Source organism: Rhinatrema bivittatum, chromosome 5 (assembly GCF_901001135.1).
Source record: "Rhinatrema bivittatum chromosome 5, aRhiBiv1.1, whole genome shotgun sequence".
NCBI lineage: Eukaryota > Metazoa > Chordata > Amphibia > Gymnophiona > Rhinatrematidae > Rhinatrema > Rhinatrema bivittatum.
The window spans coordinates 205,563,064-205,587,010 of record NC_042619.1 but is presented as its reverse complement, the minus strand read 5'-3'; the positions used below and the strand labels follow the sequence as shown (position 1 = coordinate 205,587,010).

Here is a 23,947-nt window from a genome sequence, read left to right as displayed (position 1 = left end):
GCTTTGGCTCTGATCTAGACAGTTTAATGAGTGTGAAGGAGGCAGGGAAGTCCTGGATCCTGTAGTTTGAATGTTACCATTCAGTGACATGCTGTTTGAGCTTTAAGAGCCTCTTGTATCTCTGAGCTCTCTTCAGCTGTATTGGTACTTGTTCTCAGAGCTCCAAGCACTACTGTGTCCTGGGTGACTGGCAGCCAGTTAGACCACTTGCAGTGTTTTCTCTACCCTGCATTTCAACCAGTTGCCTTTTACATTGGATTTTCTTTACATTGAGCCCGTCTCCTCAATTCCCCTATTAGTAGCTTTCTGTAGCTGAAAGAACAGATTGACAGCCCTTCTCTACTCCTGTTATGGAGGTGGCAGGCTTCAGTAAGACAGTGAGGTCTTTTCATGGGTTGATCATGTCAGTATATTTACATTTTAGTTAATTCTCTATGCCAGTGTTAGTGAGCTACAGTTCTCAGGTACCACAAACAAGCTAGGTTTTCAAGGTATCTACAATGAATATGCATGAGAGAGATTTGCATACACTCATTGTGGATATCCTGAAAACCTGGCTTGTTATGTGCACAAAAAACAAGCACACATGGCATGTGTTCTGCACATAAAAGCCTGACTACATTTCCTGGCATCAAAACTGCAGCTTCTGCTGGTAGACTAACATTAACCCTGGAAGCTTTATTCCACCTTGGACTAGGAGTTAAGTTTCCAGCACTAAGAAACATGAGTTAAGCCAATGCACCTCTCTGTACTGGGGAGTAATAAGAACATAAGATATGCCATACTGGGTCAGACCAAGGGTCCATGAATCCCAGCATCCTGTTTCCAACAGTGACAAATCCAGGCTGCAAGAACCTGGCAAGTACCCAAGCATTAGAGTGCGCCAATGTATATGCACATTTTTTGTGCGCAAAAGTTTGCTGCTGATAGTTTGCACACAGCTGCAGGTTAAACTGTGTGTTGTGCCCAGTGCACCTTATTACATTAGCTCCATTAAGACTATTTACATAACTGCTTTTAAAACAGCATAGAACATAATTTCAAACTGCAATAATACTCCCCACTGCTTCCGGATATAGCAGCCTAGCAAACGGACCTGTCTCAGCAGTGCTCCATATCCAATCAGGGTTAGCAAACTAGGATTAACCCCCTGCAATATGAAATGTAAAAGAGCCCAGCTACACTGGAAATAACAGAATGGCTCCCTAGGCTCCAAAAATGCTAACCTTCCTTTTGGCTACCTCGGTTCCCAGCTTCAGTAGTTCCTTCAAACGTGGAGAAAATGAAAGCAGGACTTGGTAGAGCCAGACCACAATGTAAGAGTAATACTTAACATATTGAGGGGCTGATGCAATAAGCAGTGCTAAAGTTGCCACGGGTTTTTGCATGTACTTGCACGGGTTTCTGCGTGTGGATTTCCCGCACTAACCTTCGGCTGGTATGTAATCGGTGTAGGGGAAAAAGCGTGCAGAAACCCGTTTAAAAACACGTGGCTGGTTTAGTGTTAGTGCATGTAAATGAAGCAAATTTATTCACAGGCTGTGCAGTAAGGCGCTCATCAGTTAGTGTGGGTTTTTGTGTTTGGGTTGTTTTTTTTTTAGTGCATGGGTCAGGGCAGGATTTAAGTTAAAGCACATGTCTGGAGATCGGTTTTGCTTGCATTAGTGTGGTTGTCCATGCAGCTCTGGGGAAATAAATAGATTACCTTGACTTTTTCTGGATGTTTACTTCATTCTGCGGGTCGGTAGAAAAAAGTCTCTGCTGCGTTACCCATGCCTACTGGCCTCCGCCGGAACAGCAGCCCATGTGGCCAGAGACAGAACAAGAAGGGGATAGACAGTGCTCTGTCCACCTTCAGTTCCACTCCTGGATCACTGATGTCTTCATGGTTTTATTCACTATGAGAATCACTCGTGGGTCACCACATTAACATGGGTTTTGGCACAGTTTATTACATAGAACTGTGAGCATGCATTTGTGCATGCTTTTCCACGCGGGTTTCACATCATGGATTTTCTGCACACATCTCATTTGCATACATCGCCTTTATTACAACCCATGAAGGCGCCTGTTTTGGTTGTGCATGCTAATAAAAAAAAAAAATGTACAGACAACTAGCACCAATTTCACTGTGGGCCTTATTACATCGGCCCCCCAGAGGTCCAGGAATGTATGTTAGAATCTGCAGGAGGCAGAGATATTGCAGAGGCCTGCCCTTTCATAGGGAGGAAATCCCAGCCCTATAGTGAAGGGTAGCATCCAGTCTCCTGCTCACATTCTTTTGACCTGCCAGATTTCTCCCGCTCCTTTGGGCTGGGATCTGGTGTCATGAGCCTTGTACCTACCTGGGGAGTTTCCCCTATTTTATATTTTCTTCCTCCACACTTCAGTTATTGCAGGGACAATCTGCAGCTGGGGGCTCCCTGAGCCTTAAATTAGCTGTTAAGTCTTGCAATTACATGAAGGCTGACCCTCCCCCATTGCCCCCTGCTCCAGGGGGCTGTGAACACTTCCTCTGCAGCTCACTTGCGGGCCGATTCAGTATTTAAATTAGGTCCCTAGCGCCTCCTTTTGCCCCAGAGCGGCGGCTGTCAGCGGGTTTGACAGCCGACGCTCAATTTTGCTAGCGTCGGTTTTCGAGCCCGCTGGCAGCCACGGGCTCTGAAACCGGACGCCGGCAAAATTGAGCGTCCGGTTTTTGACCCAACAGCCGTCGGCCGACTTCAAAAAAAATTTTTTCTTTTTTTTTTTTTACTTTTTTTACCCTTCGGGACCTCCGACTTAATATCGCCATGATATTAAGTCGGAGGGTGCACAGAAAAGCAGATTTTACTGCTTTTCTGTGCACTTTCTCGGTGCCGGCAGAAATTAGCGCCTACCTTTGGGTAGGCGCTAATTTCTGAAAGTAAAATGTGTGGCTTGGCTGCACATTTTACTTACTGAATCGCGCGCGAATACCTAATAGGGCCCTCAACATGCATTTGCATGTTGAGGGCGCTATTAGGTTCGGTGGGTTGGACGTGCGTTTTCCGCTGGCACCCAAGTGTTCTCTATTTACAACCACGAGCAAGAGGCACAAGACAGGATTGTCACAAGTCCGGCGTTTTCTCCTAGGACAATGTTTTCCAACTTTTTCGAGCTCAAGGCATACCTACAATAACGACAGTATTGTGCAGCACACCAACCTCTGCAAAGCAAGCAGTAGGCAGGACTCATATAGTGTAAAAAAAAACCCCCAAAAGCTAGAGAAACACTGAAAGCCCCACCACACGCACGTCAAAATCATAAGCGGGGGGGAGGGGGGCAGAGACGCACATTAACTTGACACAATGAGCCAGTTTCCTCTATATACAAGTGCAGGAGAAGGGAGAAGTCCATGTGGTATAGACAAACTCAGTTCCTTTTGGCTGCCGCAAGTAGCTGCCGGAGCTCCTCCACTGCTGCTTTTCCTAATAGTGAAGAGTGAGTCACATCCAGTGCTCAGTGCGCACACCTCCCCATCTCATTCAATCTAGGGATAAGACAGAGGCTGGAAGGATCCAAAGGATGAAGCTTGGGACAAGGAAGGTGAGGAGGTGCTGTGTGTCTCGAACAAAATGGAGGCCTGCTATCTTTTCCCTGTTTGCTGCCCATTGATTACCACATTCAGGGGCTCATGCTCTGTAGCTAAGAAGATTACACACGTTCTCAGAAAGGAGCTCTTACATGTTTAAAAGCCACTGCCTGTGTCCTTGTTGCTGCAAGGTGCTGAGAGCAGAGCCCAGGTGCTGGTCTGGACCTGAGCATTAAGGCGGTGATGACCTTTCCGTGGCGCATCTGAACTTGTCTGAAGGCACATTGGTTGGGGAACACTGCTCTAAGAGCTCTCAGAAGTTGGTTGCCATTACATTTATTGTTACAGTGTGGCATTCTATGGTATTTTTTCTTTGTATTTTGAACCAATGTAATGCCACTGAATTGAGAAACATTAAAGTAGATGTAAACCATTAAAACTAAGGATAAAAGGCTGTTTCATTGTAGACATGCCTTTTTTGTAGAGCTCAAGACTTTAATTTACTTTATTTATTTCTCGCGTTTTATATACCGTCATTCGTTTTGCCATCATAACCGTTTACAAGTTTCGACGGATACAATGTTAAGAGTTAGTAGAGGCATTTAGCAGCACTTTAGGGCAATTAAACTAAGATTTGCCATAAAGCTTGCCATACTGAGTCAGACCAAAGGTCCATCAAGCCCACTATCCTGTTTCCAACATTGGCCAATCCAGGTCACAAGTACCTGACAGGATCCCAGGGGGTAGATAGATTCCAAGCTGCTTATCCCAAGAATAAGCATTTGATTTCTGCAACTCTACCTTAATAATGGTTAATGGACTTTTCCTCCAGGAGCTTACCTAAACCTTTCTTAAAGACAGTTACACTAATAGCGTTTACCACATCCCCTGGCAATGAATTCCAGATCTTTTTTATGCGTTGAGTAAAAAACATTTTCTCTTATTTAGTTTTAAATGTAGTTTGCTGGAGTGGGGCCAAAAAATAAATGACCCAGGAATAAGACCAAAAAAAGCACTACAGCCAAGAAATAGGCTTGTTTATGTTTTGAGCAGTCTAAGCAGTATTGCTGCTTTATTTTGTGTTGTGTTTTGGGGTGGGAAGGAATCTTTCTGTATTTGGAAGAGCTAAAGGGAATTTAGTTTAATGGGACCAGAACAAAGTTCTGAGATTGCTGTGTTTTATACAGTTTGGATACATAGGCATAAAGGTCAACAAACAAGTCAAAGACAAATGGGATGAATCAGCCACCCAATTGGGTGATATCTGATCATGCTGATACAGAGCATTTCTTTGAAAGCTTTTCTTGACATGCATGGGAGTACATGCACCTTCATTACTTTTCTTGTCCATAGATTTATTTTACTCTCAATTTGGGAAAAATTTAATCTCACATTAATGCATTGTTAAATCTTTATGGATAGAAATTCCAGGTGAAAAAGGGAATAAAATAGTAGTCGGGGTGTATTATCCTCCACCTGGCCAAAATGAAGTAACAGACAATGAAATGCTAAAAGAAATTAGGGAAGCTAACAAAATCACAGCACAGTAATAATGGGTGATTTCAATTACCTCAGTATTGACTGGGGGAATGTTACATCAGGACATTCTAGAGAAGTAAAGTTCCTAGATGAAATACATGACTGCTTCATGGAGCAGCTGGTATAAGAACCATCCAGAGGGGAAACTATTTTAGACCTAATCCTTAGTGGAACGCAGGATTTGATGCGAGAGGTAACAGTGTTGGAGCCACTTGGCAATAATGATCACATTATCAAATTTCATTTAATAACTGGAGGGAGTGCAAAAAAGAAATCTATTGCAACATTTAACTTTCAAAAAGGTAACTATGATAAAATGAGGAAAATGGGTAGGGAAAAATTTGAAGGGAGCAACTGCAAAGGTTAAGAGTTTAGATCAGGCATGGACATTGTTTAAAAATACCATATTGGAAGCCCAGAACAGATATATTTCATGCATTAGAAAAAGTGGAAGGAAGGCCAAAGGACTACTAGCATGGTTAGAAGGTAAGGTGAGAGAGGGTATAATATCTAAAAGAACATCTTTCAAGAAATGGAAAAGGGATTGAATGAAGAAAACAGGTGCAGAGCATTGATAAGGAAAGCAAAGAGTGATTTTTAAAATAAGCTTGCCATGGATGCAACAACTCATAAAAACGTTTTCAAGTACATTTGAGGTAAAAAGCCTGCGATGGAGTCAATTTTTCCATTAGATGATCAAGGGATAAAAGGGGCACATAATGATGACAAAGCCACAGCAGAGAGACTAAATGAATTCTTTACTTTGGAATTCACTGAGGAAGAAGTCAAAGATACACCTATGCCAGAAATGATATTCAAAAGTGATGATTCAGAGGAACTGAAACAAATCTCAGTGAACTTGGAAGATGTATTTTATTTATTTATTTATTTACAATTCTTATATACCGCACAATGGGTAGGGAACTATCCTTCTAGGCGGTTTACATATTAGAACATACACAAATAATATTACACTAACATTGCATTATCAAACAAATCAAAAAATAAAATCATGTACAAGCACATTAAAATCATAAAATAAGCATAAAATACCAGGGACATGTAATTGTAGTAGGCTTAGTATATGTTGTATGCTTGAGTAAAAAGATAAGTTTTTAGCAGTTTCTTGAATTCTATACGGCTGGCTGTCAGACGAATATGTTCAGGCAATGAGTTCCAAAGTATTGCACCGGCAACAGAGAATGCTCGTTTACGGGTTAGTGCTAAACTGACAGATTTTATGGTAGGTACTTCAAGAATACATTTATCAAGAGAGCGGAGCTTTCTAGAAGGTCTGTAAATTCGTAGTAAAGAACATAACCAGATGGAGTTAGTATTATAGAGTAGGTTATGTATTGTAGTCAGAATTTTGTAAGTGATACGGTATGTAATAGGTAACCAATGCAAATGTTGTAAAACGGGGGTGATGTGTTCTGACCATGGTGTATTATATAACATGCGAGCAGCTGCATTTTGTATTAATTGTAAAGGACGTATAGTTGCTTGTGGTAAACCAAGGAAGAGAGCGTTGCAGTAATCTAATGAGGATAAAATTAAAGCCTGAGTAATCAGTCGAAAGTCATTAGGAAGAAGGAGTGGTTTGAGTTTCTTTATCATATAAAGGGCAAATTGACAAACTAAAGAGTAGCAAATCACCTGGACCAGATAGTATACATCCCAGAGAGCTGAAAGAACTGAGAAACGAAATTGCAGACCTGCTATTGGAAATTGATAAACTACCAGTAACATTATCTATTGTATCTGAAGACTGGAGAGTTGCCAATATAACGCCAGTTTTGAATAAAGGCTCAAGGGGTGATCCAGGAAACTACAGAACTAGTGAGTCTGATGTCTGTGCCAGGCCAAACTGGTAGAAACTATATAATAAAGAACAAAATTGCTGAACATATAGCTAAGCATAGTTTAATGGGACAAAGCTAACGTAGATTTAGCCAAGGGACGTCTTGCTTCACAAGCTTGCTACATTTTTTGAGAGCTTAAATGAACATGTGGATAAAGGTGAGCCAGTTGATATAGTGTATCTGGATTTTTAGAAAGCATTTGACAAAGTCCCTCATGAGAGACTTCTTAGGAAATTGAAAAGTCATGGGATAGGGGGCAGTGTCCTATTGTGGATTGCCAGCTGCTTAAAAGATAGAAAACAGAGAGTAGGTCTAAATGGTACATTTTCCCAGTGGGAAAAGGTGAATGGTGGAGTGCCCCAGGGATCGGTTCTGAGACAAACTACCTTTTAATATATTTATAAATGACTTGGAAATGAGAACAGTAATTGATGTGATCAGATTTACTGATGAGACAGAATTTTTCAAAGTTGTTAATTACAAGTGGATTGTAAGAAATTGCAAGAGGACATTGCAAAATTGGGAGACTGGGCATGCAAATTAAATTTAATGTGGACAAGTGCAAAGTGATTCACTTAGGGAAAAGTAACCCAGATTATATGCTGCGCTGTTCAAGGATCCACATTAGTAGTCATCACACAGGAAAAGGATCTAGGTTTCCTCATGAAAATACATTGAAATCTTCTGCTCAGTGTGCAGCAGCAGCCAAGAAAGCAAATAGACTGCTAGGGATTATTAGGAAAGGAATGGAGATAAAACAGAGAATATCATAATGCCTCTGTATCTCTCCATGGTGCAAGCTCATTTTGAGTTTTGTTTTCAGTTTTGGTCACCACACGTCAAAACAAATATATAAGAATTAGAAAAGGTACAGAGAAGGGCGACCAAAATGATAAAGGGGGATGGAACAATTCCCCTGTGAAGAAAGGCTAAAGAGGTTAGGAGTCTTCAGCTTGGAGAAGAGAAGGCTGAGGGGAGATATGATAGAGGTCTATAAAATGAATGGAACGAGTAAACGTTAATCAGTTTGTTCATTCAAAAAGTACAAAGACCAGGGGACACACTGAAGTTGCTAGGTAATACATTTAAAGTTAATAAGAGTATATTGTTTTACTCAGCGCATATTTAAGCTCTGGAATTCGTTGCCAGATGATGTTGTGAAAGCTGTTAGTGTAGCTGTGTTTAAAAAAGGTTTGGACAAGTTCCTGGAGGAAAAGTCCATTAACCTTTAGTAAGGTAGAGTTGCAGAAATCTTATTCTTGGGGTAAGCAGCTTGGAATCTATCTACCCCTTGGGATCCTGCCAAGGGGTAGATACATTCCTGGTTTGCTCACTGTTGGAAACAGGATACTGGCCTCGATGTATCTTGATAGACCTTTGGTCTGACCCAGTAGGGCAAGTCTTATGTTATGTTCATATGATCCAAAAATTAATATTGATTGGATGTTACCACAACCCGTTGGCATGGGATTGGTGGGCTTCCGATATACTTTCATTTTAACTGGTATATATTCTCACAGAAATGCTGGCAAACAATACTGAACCTCAACTGGATACAAAGTTGGTCAAGTCACAGCTTAAGCAAGCTTGTGTTTGGCAGTACCAGCAAAATTATAAGGTGAAGACAGATGCTTGCTCACTATAAAGAACAATAGCAGCAGCTTCTTCTTTGTGTAGTTCTTGCAGGTATTAAAACCGCAGGGACCATCACGTGGCAGGCCTACAGAGTTTGGTTCAGTTGCACCACCCTTTTTAGGGTTACTGGCTTATCCCTATAAGTCCTGTCTTGGGCCACAAACCAAAGGTTTCAAGAAAACCTATCTGAGTATTAGGGAGTGGGACTAGTTGAATAGTTATGTCCATATTGTGGTTATTCTGAATACCATATCAGTTTGAGGTCCTTGAGGGCTGACGTTTCTGAACCTATTAGTCTAGAGTCACCAGGACACACAAGGATGGAAAGCTGGCATGTACTCTGAAGACAATATAATTGGTTATTTAGTGTTCAGATTGAATTCTCTTGACCCTAAAATAGGGGTCGTAAGTTATGACCATAACTATCTTGGAAGAAGTAGCAGTTCATTGCAAGAGAAGTCTGATGTAATTTTCTCCTTTATGGGTAGGCGTATTTAGCACTTTTTCTTATAGAAGTGAATCAGAGTAATAATGCTTGTATCATAATAGCATTTCTACATTAATAGTTGCTATTCTGTAATGGAAACTCTATTGCTATAGAAACAAGAGTGTTAGAGCAGCACAGGTATTACATAACTACTTCTAACAAGTGCTAAATAAGCTTCCTGGTATTACAGAAGTTATTGGAAATTCATTTTCTCTTGCAAGAAAATATCTGTAGGTGGCCTCCAATTGAGTGCTGTGAAATGAATATGGGAATGGTGCTGCAATGGTAGAACAAAGGGCTTAGCTTAGTCCAATTTTCAAACACCTCCAGTAAAAAGAGCTTTAATTTAATGTCCTCCACAGCAAAGCAATACGCACTGTGATAAAGAGCAACACCCAATATCTAGGTTGAGAATCAACAAGAGCTAGGAATCGGAAGACCATCTGTGTCAGTGCTGTGAGCTGAGGCTAGGGACGCTGTGGAGGCAGTGTTCACAACCTCTTTGGGGAAGGGGATCATCATCATCATCATTATTGTGCAGCGATGACAGCAAGTGACCGGACTTTGTGCCTATGCTTGTAGGGTTCCAAAAGGAGCCCTGGCTGAGGACTGGCGCTATGATGCCTGCCCTGAGTAAGCTGGGTGAGAAAATAAAATATGGAAAACAAATCCCTGGATAGTTGCAAATGAGGGCTTATGGTGCCAGATCGCAGGCCTGGTTCCAGCTGAACTGGAGCAGAAACTTGGGTGTAATAGTCTGCTTCATGAGGATATTACGGGATAATACACTGAGCACTGGTGGCAGGGCACAAGCATCACTGCTGCATCATCTTGCTCTGAACTGAGCCAATTAAGACCGTCATGGAGACAATTTCTGATTGTGTTCACGGATACTTTCATTATATACAGGGGCAGGGTCACAATAAGTTTTACAATTTTTAATACTTCAGAAGCATGTATGCAGCCACCTCCGGGGGAGATGCCAGAGCAACACATTTCAGTCGTAGCTATTCTCAGGCAACTCACGAATGCTTGGACTCTTCCCCCCCCCCCCCCCCCCTTCAGCACAGGACTCTGCCGTACGTACTCAATTTATGATCCTGTTATCCCTGTTCTTTCTATGCTTCACTGGTTACCTGTTCGATTTAGAAACCAAGACAAAATACTTAGGTTGCTTCACAAAATTGTCTCAGATAAGGACACTTTATGGCTCGGAGCTGCCCTTTACTTATACACCTCTCAAAGGACACTGAGTTCAGCTAATAATGGCCTTCTAGTCATCCCCATGGTGAGACAGTGTGGTAAAAACATAAGAACATGCCATGCTGGGTCAGACCAAGGGTCAATCAAGCCCAGCATCCTGTTTCCAACAGTGGCCAATCCAGGCCATAAGAACCTGGCTGGACCCATACTACGGAATGCCCTGCTAGAGCAGCTTTCGCTGAGACAATGTCCTTTAAAAGGAGTTTATAAACTTGGTTGTTTAAGCAGGCTTTTCAAATACAAGTACCATGAGTTATATTTTATCTGTTCGTGACTGGTTCTTGGCCTACTGACCCACTTTGGGTGATGTTTATGCAGAGCAACTGTGAGTTAATCCTGTGTTTTTAAACATGGCATGGTTTTGTTTTTTTGTTTGTTTTAAACATTATGGATGTTTGTTTTTGTAAATTGCCATGATCGTAGGAGTGGCAGTTGATACCTGAAATTTTTTTTTTTTTTTTATATTTTATTAATTTCAAATAATTTCACAAAGATAAAACTTTGCTTAAGAAACATGATACAATTTCATATTTTAACAGGAAACCAAAACAAAATTCAAAAGAAACATAATTACTTTTATCTTAGTATCCATTAGACCCCAAACTGGGGGGAGGAGTATCATCAAGGAGATAAAAAAAGAAAACACATTATAGGAAATAACCTAGCGGGTTCTTTAGCTATTTTTCCAATTATTTATGTCATTCATTGATTTCAACTGTTGTTCCCTGTTTCCTTGAATCTATAAATTTTTTCAACTGTTCTGGAGCTGTAAACACAAAATTATCTCCTTTTATTTTAACTAGACATTTTGCAGGATATCTTAAATAGAATGAAGCCCCAATATTCAGGGTTTCTTGTCTTAGGGCTAAAAAGCCTTTCCTTCTCTCCTGAGTGATCTTACATAAATCAGGGAATATTCTTATTGGCTGACCCATAAATGGGTTATTCACTTTTCTAAAATATTTCTTCATGACTTCGCTAAGATCCATTTCAGTCAAAAAGGTAACCAATAATGTTGCTCTTTCAATGATCTCATAGTGAGAAGACTCAAGGTAATCTGTAAGGTTTTCTAAATCCATTGGTTGTATTTGCACTTGAATCTTTGCGCTAGTTGGCAAAAAATAAATCTTGTCCATGGGTGGGGTTTGATCAGAGGCATATTCTAAATTTTCTAGGAGATATCTCCTCAGCGTAACACGGGGTAATTCCCCCACCACTTTGGGAAAGTTTAAAAAGCGCAGGTTTAAGTGTCTCAATCTGTTCTCTACAAATTCCACCCTCCTACTCAAGAAGTCTCCATCTTGAATAAGGGAATTTTGCACATCTTTTATTACCTTTATGTCCTCTTCCATTTTAACGAATTTTTCCTGATTTTCTTTTATTTGAGTATTATTCTTATTTGAAATTATGTCCATTTGTTGAGACAGAGTTGTTATTTTCTTAGAACAGTCATTAACAGCATTTCCCATGTTCTTCAATACATCCCAAATAGAATCAAGGGTAACATTTGCTGGTTTTGGAATCATGACGAAGGCTGGCTGAAAATTCAGCGTCTCACCTTCTCCTCCATCCGCTGATGTTTCCTCCGCCGGGCTCCCGTCTCTCCCTCCGGTTGAGGATTCCAGCATTCTTAGAGCGGGTTCTATCCTAGCAGTTGCTCCCTCCAACGCCGAATCCGTAGCCACCGTTTCGAGGCTTTGGCTGGCTAACTTCTGCTGGAGTTCTCACTCTAGCGGTGGAGGTCTGACGTCCGGGCTCAGGGAAACTTCTTCCGAGGTCGAAGGTAACTCTCCTCCGCTGCCTTCGACAGCCGGACCTCCTGGCCCTTTCATGATAGCTGTCTCCAAGCACTGCTGGATGGTCTGCTGCCCAGTAAGGGTAAGGGGTTCGGAGGGGTAGATCTTTGTTTTCCCCTTCCTTTTCGCTGGCATAACGATTGCTTAGAGGAAATTTTTCGAGGAAACAAGACGCCGAGCAGCGCAGTGTTAGGGTCCCGCCGCCATCTTAACTCCGCCCCACCTGAAATTTATCTAAATTAATTTATCTGTATCAAATTACAATTTCCAATAAAGTCAGTAGTGTATATTAAGGAATATAAACTTACCCTTTCAGCTAGGATAAAACTAGGGGATACTCTATCAAATTGATTAGTAGCAAATGAAAAACAAATTTAAGAAAGTGTTTTTTCAATCAATACAAAATTAAGCTGTTGAATTTGTTGCCAGATGATGTGACCAAAGCATAGCTGTGTTTTGAAAAAAAAAAGGTTTGATCAAGTTTCTGGAGGGAGAGGCCTATTGCCACAATAGCCAGGCAGATGTTGGGATTGCCACTTCCTAAGCAGGATGATACCACCACTTCAGTACCAAGCTCAGGGATGCACTATGCTGCCCTTTTGAGTCAGTCTGTGAGCACAGCCTTGTGCTGGACACCTTTAGTCCAGCTCTTGCCTGCTTCTGTGCTAGAATGAGTAAGGGGAGGCATCTGCCAGGTACTTTCAAATGGGACGACCATTGGTCTTACCCAGTATAGTGGCACTTACATTCTTAAGGCTGTGGCCAGCGCCAGAGGAATCCTTGGGTGTATAGGGAGAGGTATAGCAGCAAGAAGAAAAAGAAGTGCAAGACCTCACCTGAAGTATTCCGGTCAATATTAAAAGACCTGGATAGGAACAAAGATTTCAAAATATTCCCCCTGCCCCCCAGCTAAAGTTTCTGAGGAACTCATTACCTATTAGTATCGCAGAACATCAGATACATTTGTAAAGTTATTTTTTAAAATTACTTAGAAGCATGTTTGAGTTGGGTTGTATTTATTTGCTACACAGTATATATCATAATATAATTGTCTCAACATGTAGGAAAATAGGATTTTAGTTTTTTCAGTATAGCATCTTAATTGACTTTACTTTACATTTGTCTTTATCTGCTGTCATTTCCTCTCTTACTATATAAACACTAAAGAGCATAAAATTGCCTTTATTTTGAGCAATGTATGATTACTGAGATGTAGCCAATTCACCGAGCAAGGCTTGTTGGCCATTTTCATTTCCTCTCTTCCTCTCTCTGCGGCACTTGTAGTGCTGGCAACATGCACATTTCTACTCTTGGAGGAGAGATCTTCAAAGAAAGCCAGACCTCAACACTGTACCACATCTGTATTTCCGAATACCTGCTGGTTGCCTTTCTTTCATTTTCTCAAATCCATATAAGACTTTGATTCAATGTTCCTTTCCATCAGGGCGTGATAATGCATGTGAGAAAACGTCGTACCTTTTTCTGCGAAAGGAGCTTCCAGTGCGGCTGGCGAACACCATGAGAGAAGTCAACTTGTTACCTGATAATTTGCTTCAGAGGCCTTCAGTCAAACTGGTTCAGAGCTGGTAAGTGCAGAGTAGTGTCTACTTCAGGTCAAAATCCAATGACAAGTAGTACAATTATTTCTCTCTCATAACAATTATGTATTTTGCTTGTAGAATTATTTTTATATTTCTTCCCCTGTTAGTTTACTAATAATTTGGGTCACACTTAGTAAAACACATTGTAAAATCTTGTGGATGTTTACTTAAAAAGTCTAAATCCACCAGCATTTGAAAATGGACAAGGATGTCAGTCCCCAGCCTCTGGGAACTGACATCCTTGTCCACTGACATCCCAGCCTTTACCCCATTCACTGTTCAGGCTTCTGGCTCTGACTTGCCAGTCTGGGTGATTAGCTTTTATTTATTTCAAATTTGATTTTCCACCTTTCATTTTACGCATCAAAATGGGGTACAATTAATAAAATAGATTTACAGTTAGCTACATTAGAACAAGCCTCACATACATGCAAAATATATCCAAGTGTCAATGCATTTACAGACCTATGTCGGTTTAGAAGGGCATCCTATGGGGCATGTGGAATTTATCTAGATTGGTCGATACGTGGGGTATAAATGGAATTAATTACATAGGTTCCAACTATGCAAACACCTTTTTTTTTATTATAGTTGTTCTTAGCAATATTTCATAGATGTAATTATAATGAAACAAGCAGAAAAGGGAGTGAAAATTCTTTTGTACAGGAAACATGACAAATGGGAAGTCCTGTTAACACTGTCGCCTAGCATTATGGAAACTGAGGACTTTGTAAGTTGTGATACAGATACTCCAATTTTCTCCAAGATATGAAAACTCAGCACAAGTGAAATGGTCAACTTTTGGTATTAGAATTCCATAAAATAGAAAAATGTAAAAGTTAGCAAATGATTTCTCATTGCAAGAGCATTGATGCTGGCCTCTTCCTGCCCTTTCAGGTACATGCAAAGCTTTCTTGAGCTTTTAGAATATGAGAATAAGACTCCGGAAGACCCACAAGTTCTGGACGAGTGAGTATAAGCAAAAAAGTGAAATGAGAGGGAGGTGAGGGGATGCATGCATGTGGCACATATGCACATATTAGGTGCATGTATATGGGTGTGTGTGCAGAATTTATAGCATACAAACCATGAAATAGAATTTTATTCAGATGTATAGAATGAAAAGAGTGGTAGCAGCAGATCAGTGATGAGACAATGGAAAGGAGAAAGAAATGCCTTCAGTGTCTGTGGAAAATTACTGAAAAATTCATAACTTTGACCATGAAGATGTCAGGGAGAAAGAGTTCAAGGGCTAAGGACAAAGCAGTTTGAGTGAGTGGGTTTTAGATAGCAGGCGCTTAGAAAGGACCTCCAGCCATCACAATAAGATGATGATAAAAAAGAGAAATTAGAATTAATCATAGCAATCAGATTGGGCAATAGCTGGTGAAATTGCCTTTGTAAGCTGACTGATTTTGGCATGCTGGAAATTTCTGAACAACTTTGCAAGTATCACAGATAATGTACGCTAGGCCATTTTCAGAGACCCGCATGAGATTCAATCTCAGGGCCACCGATTAACTATGCCCTTTATTTTGTTCTGAGACTCTTCAGCCCCCATCAGCAGGTTAGAATCTTCATCTTTAAAGAAACAGTGCACCCTACAAACGCTTCACTTCCCCAGAAGCTTTCTGTCTGCTTTCCTAGGATTTTTTTTGTTTACATGTTGAATCTGAAAGCTTTTTTTGTTTTTGGCTTTGCCATGCTTCTTTTTCAGTTTCTGCCCCGGGGCATCCCCAGACCTCATCTCGTTTCAGCCAATAGGAGCTCACATTCTGTAGCCAAGGAGAATCACTGGAAGTGCACCGGTGGTCCTGATTATTTATTTATTGTAAACTGCCCTGGTGGCTTGGGCTGATTTGGGCGGTCTCTAAAAACTTTTAAATAAAACAAAATAATCTGAGAGAGAAATAATTGATTGGATTACTTAAGCAGAGAGGTGGGACATTATTAAAATTTGACCAGAGGTGAACAAGCAATGCTGATATAAACCAACTTTTCTATATTTGTCCAAGCCAATATTTGATCATCTTTTTTCTTTTCAGTTGTTTTTATTATACTTTCCATGAAAATAGTCAAGTTGATGAATTTTGTTTAAAGGATTCTTTTGAATATCTGGATGTTCCTAGGGGCACCACCCTGTGGTTAAAAAGGAAGTACAAATCATGGGATGATGCAAATTAACTATGCAGTTGCAAATAACCAGAGTCATTAGGTCATCATCTACAGTTATGTTTAATTCATAATCCTAGGCCTTACTTAGAGCATAAGGATCTGACATCTGTAACACATCTTCCTAGTTAAGAGACTGGATTAATGTAGCGTATTTCCTAGCGTTTAGCAGATGGACTCAGGACCAATGGGTATAGTGTACTCCTGATAGCAGTTGGAGACGGATCAGATTTCAGTCTGACGTCAGCCCTAGTACATATACCCCTGCAGTAAGTGCAGCTCTTCAGTATTTCCCATCTCCATAGCAGTTAGGGACTCTATGCACGCTCGCACAGCGTTAGAGTAACTTTACCAAAGAAAACCAAAATAAGAAAAAATCTTACCTCTATAGACGAGCCCCGCTCTCCTGCAGTGACACACATTGGGTCCCTCCCCCAGTTCAGAATTCCCAAAGTGATTTCCACGATCCCTCGGAGGTAAGCCTCAGTCTGGCGGCCGACCCTCGGCAGGGACCTAGCCCCCAACATCGGGTGAGGCTGAGAGGCAGCGGGTGCAACTTTGAGCGCGGCAGTGAAGGTATTTTCCCTCTCCCCCTGCAGCCGGAGACTGCCCGGAACGAGACCGGGAAGCGCCGAGACAAGGTAAGGTAGAAAACTATTTAAAAGTCTCCAGTCTGCGAAGCTCGAGGAGTCGCACAGGTCGCCAGCCGGGACCAGTGCCACCGGGTTGATTTGCCGTAGCAGGGATAGACCTCGATTTAGATCTGAGGGTCCTTCCACTTGGAGACCCTCCGAGGTGGTCGCCGTCACCATTTTGATCTGTTCGCCTCCCTGTCCGCCGTCCCGATCTGTGTGCACAGAGGCGAGTCTTGCGTAAAATACCTTGTGCGCACAACGTCGCACGCCCAAGTACCATGCGCACAGGCAACATGCATAGCCACACGCTTACTGTGCCAGGCGCATAACTTCGATCTGTGCGCACAACAGCACGCACCAAACCTATGCGCACAACTTCGACGCACTGGAGCGCATAACTGTATTTTACGCGCACAAGCCATGGTACCACCGGAAAAGAAACCCAAGGCTCAGGGCCTTTGCCCAGCATGCCACATTAGAGCTACACAGCATGAGGAGGCCACGGCCCTGTGTATACAGTGCGAAGAAGCCCTATGAGATCCAGCCCATGACCCTCCCCAGCCGGTGTTGGGTTCCAGCCTCTCGAATAGTACGCCAGACCTAGCATCTCCCAGCGGGACCCTCCCTCAAACGGGGCTCCTCAGGGACACGGCATCTCTTAATTTAGACCCAGCATCTATCTTCTGGGTGGAATTCTTCAAAGGTCTGCATACCTTCGTCCACATGCAACCGGGGCCTCCGATAATATGGCCACAAGCTCCACCAGAGGACCTCAACATCCCAGGACCCTCTATGTCCAGGGAAGTGATTCCACCGCCCAGAAGCCCCACCTTCAGGGACACGGACAACTCAGATGAGGATTCAGAACTCCTGGAGGAAGGGGGAACTCCCTCCGGGGACAGAGCCCACTGAACCATGAGACGCTTCTTCACCAAGGACGAGCTTCCAGACCTGGTCACACACAGCTTGAAAAAGCTTGCTATCTCGGGCACAAGTGCCTCGGGGGGAACCTAAGACGAATCCCCTACTAGAGGGACTCCATCATACTTCCCGTCATTTCCCACTATTACAAGCCATCCAGCAGCTAATTGACCTGGAATGGGATGCCCCAGAGACTACGTTCAAAGGGGGGCGTGCTCTGGCAGCCATGTACCTCCCGGACCCAGCTGCCAAAGATCTCCTGGCATGTCCGAAAGTGGATGCCATGGTCTGCGTGGTTTCGAAGCGCACTACTATCCCAGTGGAGGGAGGAGCAGCACTCAAGGATGCTCAAGACAGACGTCTGGAATCCATCCTCAAACAGTCCTTTGACGTCTCCGCTATGTCTCTACAGATCCCGTCCTGCTGTGCCGTGGTGACATGCGCCTGCTTATCACAGACCAGGAACAACACTCCTGGGGAAGCCCTGGAACCAGCAGTATCATTCTTCATGGATGCCGCTTCTGATCTGGTTCACACCGCAGCTAGAGGAGTGTCATCAGCCGAGGCAGCTAGAAGACAACTCTGGCTCCAAAGCTGGTCAGCTGACGCATCTTCCAAAACGAGACTCACAAGGATGCCCTTCAAGGGAACCCTCCTGTTCGGAAGCGAACTTAGAGAAACTAGCCAACAAATGGGGGCGTATCTCCATTGCCGCGGCTAACGGAGGACAGGAATAAGAGAAACCAGTGACCCTTCCCCCGAACTTCCAGGGGCAGAAGATCACAGTGCTTCAACCCATACAGAAGCACATATCAAGCGGCCCACCCTGCAGGCCGGGGCCAGTCCTTTCGGAACAAGCACAACAAAAGGGGAGCCAGCTCGGGCCCAGGCCCCAGCCGCACCCCACAATGAAAATCAGCCGACCCGTCCAAAGGAAGAAGCCATAGGGGGCAGACTTGCCCTATTCTACCAAAGATGGGTCGAGAGAACTTCGGACAAGTGGGTCCTAGCCATCATTCGAGAGGGATATTAACTGGATTTCCACCACCTCCCTCCGGACAAGTTTGTGGAATCCCCCTGCCACGACCCTTCCAAGAGGATGGCAGTGGAAGCTACACTGACCAGATTGCTAGCCTTAGAGGCTATAACACCGGTGCCCACACAGCAAATAAATACTGGGCAATATTCCATCTATTTTATCGTTCCCAAGAAAGAAGGAATGTTCAGGCCCATCCTGGGCCTCAAGTCTGTCAACCACCACCTGAAGATTCCTCGCTTCCGCATGGAAACCCTACGCTCGGTAATAAGGGCAGTACAACCGGGAGAGTTCCTTACATCCCTGGACCTGTCGGAAGCTTACCTGCACATTCCGATCCATCAAGAGCATCGGCGTTTTCTATGCTTCACGATCCTGGACCATCACTACCAGTTCCGGGCACTACCTTTTGGGTTAGCCACAGCACCCTGGACGTTCACCAAGATCATGGTGGTAGTAGCAGCAACACTGAGGAAGGAAGGAATCCTCGTACACCCTTATCTAGACGACTGGCTGATCAGGGCGAAATCCCCAGAGGAAAGCCACCAGGCGACCAACAGAGTCAAAACTCTACTGGAGAGCCTCGGGTGGGTGGTCAACACAAAGAGCTGCCTGCAGCCTTCCCAATCTCTAGAATACCTGGGAGTCCGGTTCGATACCAAACAAGACAAGGTCATCCTGACACAGACAAGGAGATTGAAATTGATGAGCGAGCTGCGCCCCACAGCATGGGACTACCTTCAGGTCCTCAGCCTCATGGCATCCACACTGGAAGTAGTGCCATGGGCAAGAGCTCACATGAGACTCTAACAGCACTCACTACTATCATGATGGAATCCACTGTCCCAGGACTACACCGTATGTCTTCAGCTTCCGGACAAAGTTCAGACCCAACTATGATGGTGGCTACAAGAAGGCCATCTGAGCCAGGGAGTGAGACTATCCTCACCATCCTGGATACTGCTCACCACGGACGCCAGCCTACGAGGAAGGGGAGCACACTGCCAGGAGCTTACCGCCCAGGGGCAATGGAACAAAAAAGAGTCGGGGTGGAACATCAATCGCCTAGAAGCCCGGGCAGTCGGACTAGCCTTCCTAAGGTTCGGTCACAGACTCCAAGACAAGTCAGTCAGAGTAATGTCAGACAATGCCACAACAGTGGCCTACATCAACCATCAGGGAGAAACCAGAAGCCAATGTCATGGGCGGAAGCGAACCTTCAGGAGATCTCGGCTGTCCACATCACGGGGAAAGACAACGTCGCTGCGGATTACCTCAGCAGAGAAAGTCTAGACCCAGGAGAATGGAGGCTGTCAACCACAGCATTCCAATTAATAGTAAACCGTTGGGGAACACCAACCATGGACCTCCTTGCAAACTGGTCCAACGCCCAAGTGCCCAGCTTCATTAGCCGCAGCGGGAACCCCAGTCCCAGGAATCGATACCCTGGTTCAGACCTGGCCACAGGAGACTCTGTTATACGCCTTCCCGCCGTGGTCCCTATTGGGCGCAATCATTCACAAGATAGAACACCTCGGAGGACCAGTACTTCTAGTGGCCCCAGGCTAGCCAAGAAGACCGTGGTACGCAGAAATGCGAAGGCTGCTGATAGGGAGCCCCCTCCCGCTAACCCTCCACCCAGAGACCTGCTCCAACAAGGACCGATCCTCCATGAGGATTCAGCTCTATTCTCTCTTACGGTCTGGCCATTGAGAGGACTCTCCTGAGGAAGAGCGGATACTCGGGGGCAGTAATTGACACCCTGCTCCGAGCACGCAAGTTCTCCATATCCCTAACATACATAAGGATTTGGAGAGTATTTGAAGCCTGGTGTGAGGACCGCAACATCATCCATGCTCAGTCAAAATTCCTGCGATTTTTGGAATTCCTGCAGAACGGTCTACAAGAAGGGATTGTCTCTCAACTCCATCAAGGTACAGGTGGCCGCATTGTCATGCTACGGAACCAAGAACGAGAGCGGCAGCATAGCCTCTCACCCGGATGTCTCCCGCTTTCTGAAAGGAGTCAAGCAGATCCGACCACTGCTAAAGTGGCCGGTGCCTCTTTGGAACCTCAACCTGGTCCTAGATTTCTTAGCAGGAGCTTCCTTCAGACCTCTTCGCAGCCTGTCTCTCCGACTATTAACATTGAAGACTGCCTTCCTGGTGGCAGTCTGTTCGGCCCGCCGTATCTCAGAGCTGCAAGCACTGTCCTGCCGGGAGCCGTTCCTCAGACTCACCCCGGGAACCATCCAGTTACGTACAGTTCCGTCATTCCTCCCCAAAGTGGTATCTCACTACCATCTCGCTACCATCGCCAGATGAGCATAAGAATTTGGAAGAGTCTCTCAGTCTACGCCATCTCAACGTCGGCGGACTCCTAGTCCGATACCTGGAAAGGTTGGAATCTGTATGAAAGACGGACCATCTATTCGTCCTTCACAGCGGAAAGAAGCAAGGGGAAGCGGCTTCGCGAGCAACCATTGCTGCTGGATCAAAGAAGTCATCAAGGCGGCCTACGTAGAAGCAGGCAACCAACCGCCTTTTCAAGTCTAGGCCCATTCCACTAGAGCCCAGGCAGTGTTCTGGGCGGAAACCAAGATACTGTCACCCGCCGAAATCTGCCGGGTGGCGACATGGTCCTCCATCCACATCTTCTCCAGGTTTTACCACCTGGATGTTCAGGCTCGGAGGACACAGCATTTGCAAGGGCAGTACTAAGTGGGTCACGGGCAGCCTCCCACCCGGTTCAGGAGTAGCTTTTATACATCCCATTGTTCCTGAGTCCATCTGCTACACGCTAGGAAATGGAGAAATTACTTACCTGATAATTTTGTTTTCCTTAGTGTAGACAGATGGACTCAGCATCCCACCTACGGCTGCCGTTATTCATGGAATTCTCGGGTGACATCCCCGAGAGCGAGTGATTCACGGGTAAGCTATGCTTTCCTCCAGCTAGGACACCCATCCTTCTTGGTGTCGATGTTTCTCAGTTGAGGGCACTGGCGGTCTCCAGCTATAACCAATTCAACCGGTTCAAATTAATCAAGTTAACCAAGTTATAAAGTTAACCAAGTTATTCAAATTATTCAGTCATACATATATCCACAATGCTTTTCAAGGAGAATACTGAAGAGCTGCACTTCCTGCAGGGGTATATGTACTAGGGCTGACGTCAGATTGAAATCTGAACAGTCTCCAACTGCTATCAGGAGTACACTATACCCATTGGTCCTGAGTCCATCTGTCTACACTAAGGAAAACGAAATTATCAGGTAAGTAATTTCTCCACTTCTTTTTGTAGTAGGCTTGCAAAAGTGCATTTGAATGGGCTCCAGCTGTTGCAGAATACTGCTGCTTGGATCCTTTTGGATCTTAAACCCAGAGAATGATGTGGAGCATTGCAGAAACTACATTGGTTTCCTTTGTCCGGTAGAATTAAATTTAACATCTTGTCCTTAGTGTTCAGGATACTGTTAAAACTGTTCAGCCATCTGAAGGAATGGATACATAAGTACAGGCCAGTGCAATGCTTGCGGTCCTCACAAGATACTCTGTTCTATTGTCTTTCTATGAAAAATATTAGATTATGGGATACTAGGAAAACATTTTTCATATGTTGGACCTTCTCTGTGCAATACTATCCCAAAGGATCTGCGTATGATAAGGGAGTTAGTTATCCTTTAGGTAACAAAGCAAAGTATGGCTCTTTTCTTCAGCCTGGTTAGTGTCTCTTCCTGCTGTGTTGGATGATCTGCTCTGTTGTGTGTTATGATGTGATTTTAATTTGGTTGTATGACAACTGTGAGTCCTGATGGATATTGTTTAATTTTTATTGTACTGTATTTTAATGTTTTACTGTAATCCACCTGGAGCCATTGTGGGTGGAAAATGTAATTAAATATATTGTATAGTTCATGCTTTGTATTTCTAGTTCTGCAATGAGATTACTGTATTTTGAGCCCTGTGGTACACTGATATTGATCGCATTACATTGATACAACATCCTTCTAGCACTCTTGCATGGGCCCAAGAATAGTCTTACATGCATGTGGTGAAAAACCTGCTTCTTGCAGGTCTCCTAATGAACAATTTCTCTCCAATACAGTCTATCCAGATGTCAGCTGTACAACTCATCTTTCGCCAAATTCGCTACACTCGTAATCCTCTCAAGTCACTACAATGGATCTCAATCCATTCTCACATACAGTTCAAGCTTCTCTTAATTCACCTAAAAGAGCCTTTAATATATAGCTTCTCATTACATCTCTTTCCTTCTCTCTCCCCACACCCCTCCTTGTGAACTCTGCTCATTCGGCAAGTCAATTCCATCTATGCCTTTGTCCATCACAGATTCCTGACTCCGTGTTTTCCACCTTGCTTCTCCGTATGCTTGAAATAGACCAGTGTTTCCTAGCATGTAGACAGATGGACTCAGGACCAGTGGGTTATGCTCACTTGCCAGCAGATGGAGACGGAGCAAGCTGACGTCACAGCACATACTCTCCTGCAGTGACCCCAGCCTGCCAGTATTATCCATCTCCAGCAGATGGTGGACATGCATCTCCCTATGGGAATTGCTTCAGGTTTTGGAAGGAGAATTTCAAATTAGAAAAAGAAAAGCCTTGCTCTCCTGCAGCCATACCAGATGGTCCCTCCCTCAGTTAAGAGTTCCTGAAGTGATTTCCGTGGTCCCTCAGATGTCTGTCTTTGGTAGCTGGGTTTCCCGGTGTGGACATAGAAATTGTACACCTTAAAGGCAGCTGGTGCAGGGGGTTGAGTGCGGTGGTGACGGCAAATGCCCTTTCCCCTAGCAGCCAGAGACAGTCTCTGTACTCAGCCAGTAAGGGCTGAGCTCAGGTAAGTTTTAACATTGGAGTATCTGGATATTCGGTTCGACGTAAGACAGGACAAAGTTTTCCTGTCAGAAATTCTATTCAGAAATTGATGTCACAGGTGCATCAGTTGGTGAGCACTATACACTCGACAGTGTGGTTCTATCTACAGGTTCTCAGTTTGCTGGCGGCAACCCTGAAAGTGATGCCGTGAGCGAGGGTGCATATGCGTCCTCCTCAGCGCTCACTGTTGTCTTGTTAGAACCTGCAGTCTCAGGACTATTCAGTTCAGCTCCACTTGCCGATGGAAATTCACTCTCGCCTCCAGTGGTGGTTGCAGGAGGCTTCTCTGAGAAAGGGTGTTTCCTTGACCACCTCAAACTGGTTGATACTCATGAAAAATGCGAGTCTCCAGGGTTGGGGAGCTCCCTATCAGAAGCTGACAGCCCAAGGATGTTGAAATGCCGAAGAGTCCCTCTGTAGCATCAATTGCTTAGAAGCCCAGGCGGTCCGGTTGGCATGCTTGCAGTTCAGCCACAGATTGCAGAGTCAAGTTGGCCGAGTGATGTCGTACAACTCAACGACAGTACATCAATCGATAGCGTGGAACCAA

General features: G+C 44.0%; 1 protein-coding gene across 1 annotated transcript in view; it reads left to right on the top strand.

Moving 5' to 3' along the window:
* PDK3 (pyruvate dehydrogenase kinase 3) overlaps positions 1 to 23,947 on the top strand; it is a 90,896-nt gene that overhangs the window by 23,476 nt on the left and 43,473 nt on the right. The window contains exons 2-3 of the mRNA XM_029603090.1: positions 13,580 to 13,721; positions 14,634 to 14,705. Of these exons, the coding sequence (XP_029458950.1) occupies positions 13,580 to 13,721; positions 14,634 to 14,705 (214 nt within the window). The remainder of the gene's footprint in view (positions 1 to 13,579; positions 13,722 to 14,633; positions 14,706 to 23,947) is intronic.